This window comes from Leucopleurus acutus (assembly GCF_964270905.1).
Source record: "Leucopleurus acutus genome assembly, chromosome: 5".
NCBI lineage: Eukaryota > Metazoa > Chordata > Mammalia > Artiodactyla > Delphinidae > Leucopleurus > Leucopleurus acutus.
The window spans coordinates 98169821-98177668 of record NC_139147.1 but is presented as its reverse complement, the minus strand read 5'-3'; the positions used below and the strand labels follow the sequence as shown (position 1 = coordinate 98177668).

Here is a 7848-nt window from a genome sequence, read left to right as displayed (position 1 = left end):
GCATCTCTCCTTATTTGACAGTGCTTTTCATGCAGTTAACATATCTAATTAATTTTTAACATCTCTCTTTTTACAAGGTGAAAAAACAAATCCTTTGAGAATTTTTAGGTCCCTCTGGGATATTTCAAAGTCAGTTCAATGTCAAGATTTTATTTAGGATTTGACTTTGAGAAGGCAAAGTATCCAAGTTGAGAAACGTCAAAAGGTTTGAACATTTGATTAATAATAGGATCATAGGTCACTGTTTAAAAATACTTAATCTATTCAACAAAGTGACAATGAAAGATTGTAAAAGTAATGATAGGAAGTTACATGGTTATAAGATAAAGCTTAGCTCTTTTGATAGTTAAAAGACTTGGTTCTCTTAAGCCGTCAGGAATATAATGAAGACAATACAGGAAATTGTTCTGAAAAGACACAGATTACTTAAAGAGTCTAGAAAAACCTTCTACAGTCCTTTCTTAAGAACAGACCAATAGCCCAATGTAAAACTAGAGTTTGGTTTTAATAGAGAGAGGAAACCAAACTCTAGTTTTGTATTCAGGTATTGTTAATAATAAAGCTCATTTAAAAAAAAAGTATAAATAAACCCATTAAGCTGTAGCCAGCTTTGACCATTCAACATAAATACTTAATGCTGTAACTTAATGCTGATAACTCAGAAGACAAACCTATTTTTATTAAACCAATAATAATATTACACCAGTCTTATTTGCAAAGATTTATCCAAATCACATAAATTTGAAAAATATTTGGGATAGTTCCTATACTTCTGGGAGCTTTAGAAATATTTAATTTATAAAAAAGCTTATTTTTCTCTAAGCCAAATATAATAGAACTCTTTTAAGGGATTTTATAAATTGATAATACCATCCACAGGTAGGATAATATCTCATGTATACGTAACATACGACAAACATAAATATACAAACAGATGCAAATGGAGATCTTACGAGGCTTTCATTCTGAAATTTTAGCTGTGAGTCAGGCATATTATAGTAATGCTAATTACACTAGTTTAGACAAGAGTTGGTTCTAGTCTTTGCCCCACTTTATGTTTTATCCTAATTACATTGCTGGCAGATGGAACAAGTTGTTACCTGCTCAATATGAGAGCAAATCTTTCCACCAATATTTACAGAGAAGGTTTTTAAGATTTTCTTTTGCCTTGATATATAGTCTTACGGAGGCTGTAGACTAGAATTTGGGCAAGGGATTGAGGAGACATCAAGTAGTTATCTGGGTGTCTCCAAATTCTTCTAAGTGGATAAAATATCCAGTCTGTTTCCAGTTGGCCCCCTTTTTTCCCTTTTCAGCTTCAGATAGTTGCTTTTGGGGGTCCTTGAGTCCTTTAAGCATCCCTGACAGGGTCAAGGGGCCTAAACTAGTTTGAGTGACTTCTGCGCTTTAATTTTGTTAAGGGAGTATTTTAGGCTAGCTTTGATACTATTTATGTTCTTTCCATTTGATCTCCTATAGGTACTAAGAGGACATTTTCTTAGGATGAAAGCTCTCGAAAAATCCTTTAAATATAAAAGTTTTTCTGAAATAATCCATCATCTGGCCATTGACAATTAGGATCCGCATAGATATACCCATTCCAAATGTGACTCAAACCAATAGGACTTTTTGTGGCTTAGTCATGAACGCAATAGGTGTCTCTGAAGAGGGCGCAGAAGATGCAGCTTCCATACTTCAAAATAACTCCCAACTGGAGGTGAAATGAAGAAAACCAAGTTGCCATAGGTGCTAAGAATGCTTAGTTCCAGTCTTCCCACAAAAGTGAGGCACCTCCAATCACAGGCCTGCAAATCTATGATAACAGATGGGTGAAACAGAGATCGGAAGTCTTAGCACTACGAAGGCATTGGGAAGGAGATGACGAGGTACCTTATGGGTTGAGACCCTTTAGGATTCAGTCGTAGACAACCTCCCTGAGAGCTGGCAGTGGTTGGCAGGAAGTTTTGCTTGTGCATCTCATGTCTCAGTACTCTCTCTGGTTCCAAGCTAAGCCCTCAGGACGCAAAATTGAGGGAGAAGGAAAAAACTCATCTGGTTTTATTGGTGGCCCACAGCAAATTTGTCCAAGCAGATACTGGTCCAGTGAGAACCGCAAACTCGCCAGTCTGTGAGGGTGGCTTGAACAGGCTTATGGAATCTATACCTGTGTCCTTTGCTTTGACTGTCCTTCTTAGGACAAGCAACACTTTTAGACATCACAGCACAAAACAACAGCAAAAAAGAAAGTGACAAGAAGATAGCACAATGACTATTTATTGGAAGATCCAAACCAAGAGTCATAATACCCAAAGAACAAGATGAGTTCTAACCCAAATATTTTCTCCTGTAAATCTAAATTTTGGAAACTTTCTTTCTGAGAAGATGAGAGGCTCTTACCACTTTTGCTCAACTGGACCCCAAGCAGAGATCTGGGAGTCTGATGGTAAGAAAGTTTAATTTTGCCAGCTTGGTCAGAGATCCTAAGAGCTCAGCTGCAGTCTCCAGAGTGAGCGAAGATTTCTGACCATTCAATCCTCGTTGCCAAAACTGTTGGGAGGAAAATCTTTTCCTCTATCAACTGAGGTTCGATTGTTAATCTCCTGAAAGATTAACAGGAGAAAAGTTTATTACTCATGCATGCAGGAGTACTCTATAGGGAGTAGCTCTCTGAACAGCTAGGGATTAGGATTTAATAAGGGGGGTGGTTTAGGGCTTCAAAGGATGGGAGGTTCTGATGAGGTTTGTTTACACAAATTAGGTTTGAAATGTGCCACTGCCCAAGGTCAGCTGCCCCTCCCTCCGCTCCCTTCCCTTCCCCCCACTACTGGAGACTTCCCTGGAGTGGTGAGGAGGGAGGTGAGAGGGGGGCACTTGTGGCAGACAGCTCTTGTAAATCTCTGGTTTAGTCAATAGGAGAAGTTCAGAAAAGATTTCTTTCTGGACGTGTAGCTCAGATATTTTCACTTTGATGTAATCTTTATGCCATTCTGGTGGGTCATTGGTCCTTTCACATGGAACCCTGGAGAGGTTCCACGTTAAGCATTTAGAGTGGAGGCAAGCAATGCACAGGGGAGGTGTGTGGGGCTGGAGGAAGAGAGTTGTCTGAAACAGTGAATGTAAAGTTAGTGGATTCCCAGGTCCCTTTCTCCAAACTGTAGAGCTGGACAAATAGCTGTGCTCTATTCCCATGAGAGAGAGAGAAAGAGAGAGAGAGAGAGAGAGAGAGAGAGAGAGAGAAGGAGGGAGGGAGGGAGGGAGGGAGGGAGGGAGAGAGGGAGAGAGGGAGAGAGGGAGAGAGGGAGAGAGGGAGAGAGGGAGAGAGGGAGAGAGGGAGAGAGAGAGGGAGAGAAGTTGGATTGGTTCTTTCCTCTGGAGAATGAGAACCAGAGAAGCTTCAGAAGGGGTGCAGACTGACACTGTCTAGGAGTGGATATGGACTAAAAACATAGCTCCCTTGCACTGTCTGGTCCCCAAGCACCAGCCACAAGCTGTCTGCTTCCACAGGCAAGAAATTGGAGCTACTTTTCTGAAAAAATGAATGGCCCTAAAAATCAGATTTCCATACACTGAGATCCAGGAGCTTCTCAAAAATAAAGTTTACCCCTAGTCACCTAACAGTGAGTCCACCAATTGTAAGCTCTTTCTATCACACATAGCTCCCAGTCAGCTTCTAGTGCCTCATGCTTAAATATAGACAGGCATTGATAACCTGATACTTGAGAAAGCCTAAAACAGAAGAGAGAGGCTAAAAAAATCCTGAACTGAAAGGACTCAGAAGAAACAAATATTTCACAGGAAAATATAAAAAAAAATTAATCTGTAATTCAGCTGTTTATATAAGGAGACTGACATCAGAGTTGTTTACAGTCACAAACCATTAGAAACAATTATATGTCTATCAATAGGATGTTGGCTAAATTCCGCTATATTATTCTGATAAGTCCATACTCTGGAAAAAAAAAGGGTTAAAGTAATTCTATAAATTTCAAAATGGAAAAATATTTATACCATGTTATTTGATAAGTTAAAAATACTTTTTGTACAATTAAAAAAATCGTAGGGACTTCCCTGGTGGCGCAGTGGTTGAGAGTCCGCCTGCCGATGCAGGGGACACGGTTCGTACCCCGGTCTGGGAAGATCCCACATGCTGCAGAGCGGCTGGGCCTGTGAGCCATGGCTGCTGGGCCTGCGCGTCCTGAGCCTGTGCTCCGCAATGGGAGAGGCCACAGCAGTGAGAGGCCCGTGTACTGCAAAAAAAAAAAAATCGTAGATTATGATCCCATTTATGCAAAAATATGTTTGTGTGCTCCCACAAAGAATTGGATATGAATATATCAGATTACTAGCAGTGGTTATATCTGGGAGCATCTTAGGGGCAAACTTGACTTTCTGTATTTATTCATTGTTCAAGCTTCTTTACTACTAGCATTTATGGCTTTCAACATGAAGAAAGGAGCTTAATTTTTTAAATCAAAATATACCAGGACACCTGCAGAATAACTAAGTGACTGATTTTATTTAACCACATCTGCTTAGGAGTCAAGGATGATACTCCTTTACCAAAACATTCCCTAGCATGAATTAACCTAAAATAAAAACTCATCTCATCCAAAACTATGTTGCTTGTTAGCTATGGTTCAGTAATATAATACGTGAAGTTCTGAAGTCACATTAACATTTCTTATGATGTTATAGCAAAATTATTTGATGACAATCTGGATTACATATACTTTTCTAGAAAGTTTAGTGTAATACATTTTCCTCTTGGTGCATAAAATTTGTGCCGTGCCTTTTCTTGTTCATTGGTGCTGCTGGTTTTTGGTCTTCTGAAGGTACAGAGTTCCCTTGGGGACTTCTTTCTTTGTAGTAATCAGGAAAACCCCAAGGAAGGCTTGGTGGATTCCTGAGACTTGGGGGCCCATTGCTGGATTGGGCTGGGTTGTTACTAGTGCGCAGGAGCAGATATGACCTAAGTCATTATCAAGGAGGAGAGTTGGATCACAGGTTCATCTCCAGGTTCCGTCTGTAGGAAATGAGACCAGAATAAAAACTCTCTGTGGCTTCGAGTGCCCTGAGAATAAAATCAAAACCCCTCAGCCTGAAAGGTCCTGTTTGCCCTACCAAGCATCTCATCATTTGAGCCAATTTGGCCTTCTTTCAGATCTCTGGAGGCCAAGCGTTTTCCCCTTTTAGAGCCTCTGCTCATTCTGTTTCTTTCCACCTCAATGGCATCCCCTGGCTCTCCTGCGGCTGGCTTCTGTTCACCCTTTCAGGTCACAGTGTCACCTCTTCAGAGGTCTTTCCTAATTAATGAATCTTAGCAAGCTTCTTCTATCTCTGTTTCAGTCCCCCGATTGTTTCCATCTTAGCACTTCACATTTTGTATTTATTGAAGTGCTTTTACTTACTCTCCCTTCTACTTAGATTGTTGGTGCAAACTGAGCATGGCCTTTCTTTCGTTTGTACCACCTGCAGCTGAAACTGTCAGCGCAGCACCCAAGTCCCTCTCCTTTATCACTGCTCGCCTGCAGGCTTCCAACTGCTAGCATTTGCAGTTCTGTGCCTGAAGACTTAACTCTGGTTTCTGGAAGCTGACTCTGCCTACCTGTGCTTCTGCCTGAAATGCTGGAGAGGAAGTAGCCCTCAACCAGTCACTGATAGGAATTAGTGTATAAATGCCCAGGCTCCCTCCCCCATTTGGGGAGCTCATCAGCTAAAGTTGGCTGGCTCAGTAATGCATCTTTTTTTCTTGGCTAACTCCCCTTCACTGTCTCATTTCACCACTTCCTTACTGATGTTTTCTGCACTTTCCAAATAAACTACTTATATTTAAATCCTTGGTGGCAGGGGTGAGGAGTGGGAGTGGGCAATGCTTCTGGCACGTGTAGGTGACAGTATTTACTGAATGAATGAATGAATGGCTGGCTGGCTGGCTGGCTGGATAAATGGAATAATAGATAAAGAGTAGGTTACAAAATAGAGTTCAAGGCTGCATGAGGTGTAACATTTCAGACTATTGACTGAAAAAGCAAATGTTTGGTGAGCTCATTCTAACTGGGGCTAGTTGGCTCCCGCAAAACACATAAGCCCATATAAGGGTAGAGATATAGGCAGGTTAGAGACAATCTAATACGGCATTTTTAAAAGCTAAGTTTTCTTTAGGTCCACTGCCCAATTCTTGATGATCACATGGATGCCCGACTTAGGTGCAGTTTTTACATTTATTGTTTTATTACAGTATTTACCTAAAGCGTTAAAATGTGCTATGCAAACTCATAAATAACGTTCAACATGAATTTTATTCAGTTTAGGTGAAGTTAACAGTCCGAAAAAATTACCTTTCAGAAATATATCTGGAAGTGAGGATTGGACTGTAGGTGAAATCGGAGGGTGAGGTTTAGTCAGACCCTCAGAAAGAAGTGATCACAAAAACGGACTGCAGCTGTGGAGGGTGAGGTGCGTGATTTCAGTGCAGGAATCGCTATTAGCTGTTTTTATCAGTGTTAACACTGGACAGGTTCACACGTTGTTTAGAGACAGACTAGAATCCTGAATCAGAAAGCGTTTCTATTTTCAGCAGATTATGAATATGGAGAGTTCAACTAGACTATGAGTTTCCTGATAGCGAAAAAAGAACGTCAAAGTCTGACCCTAGGGAGGTCAGTGTACGGCATGCAGGTGACTTTGAATGCATGAAAAGTGTGAGTGTTTGGGCCAGATGGCTTTATAATTAGTGCTGTTTTCAAAAGCAAAGCAATTGGTATGGACTAGTAAATCATTCATCACTAAGTAAAGCATTCCTCAGATGACAAAAGAATTTAATTCTGACACTCCAGGTGATGAGTGTTATCTAGCTCTACACATTTAAAAATTAAAGATAATCTATCTAAAATCCTGTAAATTTGTATAAACTTTCTATAAGGAAATATTGATATAATGGTGCTGGTTGAAAAGTATTTGTGTTTAAATGAGCATTATGGGTGAACCTGAATTAACTAAACATGTCGATGGAGATATTGTTCAGGAATCATTTCCAGGAAAAATTTAACTCCTTTTGATGAATCAGCCTGCCTTTTTTCTTCATGGATATTGGGAATCCTGCAATTGTGTTTCTTCAGATAGTTTGGTTTCCAAAGAGATCAGAACTTAATTTGCAGCTCAATTTTCTCAAGCACATGAGAACTTATGACTTTTATATGTGTCTTCTAAATTTTTCCTTGTTTTTAAAATCTACTCTGATTTTTCTTTTTCCTGGGCCTGCATTTTTTTTTTTTTTTACCTTGCCCGTATTTTTCTCTCCTACTTTATCTAAGTCACCACAAGCTTTTTGTGGAAAATGAAGGAGCAAATGATTCATAAATAAAACATAAAGAAGTAATCTATTTTTATTACATTTCTATTCTTTTTTTTTCCAAGGCCAAATGTTTGCGAAGAACAGCAGCTGACTGTGGTGGGGCTACCACACCCACGTGTCCAAGCATTCACACTCACCATCAAGATCTGGAAACGGCTGCAGTGGCCCATGGTGGTGTGTGAGTTATGAAAGAAGGTGAGGGTGCTCCTGCTATGTCCTTTTGATTCCTGAAAATCAAAGCCAAAGCCTCAACGGCATCTAAAGATTTCATCCAATAAATTTTAGAAAATAACTGCATAATTAAGTAAACGAGTGTAACCTATGCCCACCAGGAACTTTCAAAGTGATATATTTTCCTTCAGAAACAGGCTATATTATTACTTTAGTTCATGCCTCGTTTTATGTGTGAGCTATTTGGGGTTAGATGCCACTAATTTTATCTCTTGACATGATAAACTTTTGAAAGCTGGAGATCAGAAGCTTGAGAGAAACAA

The 7848-nt window shown here is 39.9% G+C and overlaps 1 protein-coding gene across 1 annotated transcript in view; it reads left to right on the top strand.

Annotated features, from left to right (window-relative positions):
* Positions 1-6609: 6609 nt before the first annotated feature.
* LOC309961779 (EGF-like and EMI domain-containing protein 1) overlaps positions 6610-7848 on the top strand; it is a gene marked incomplete at both ends in the record, with an annotated part of 452551 nt that continues 451312 nt past the window's right edge. The window contains 3 exon segments of the mRNA XM_082839272.1: positions 6610-6659; positions 7417-7506; positions 7508-7549. Coding sequence (XP_082695398.1) covers positions 6610-6659; positions 7417-7506; positions 7508-7549 — 182 coding nt within the window.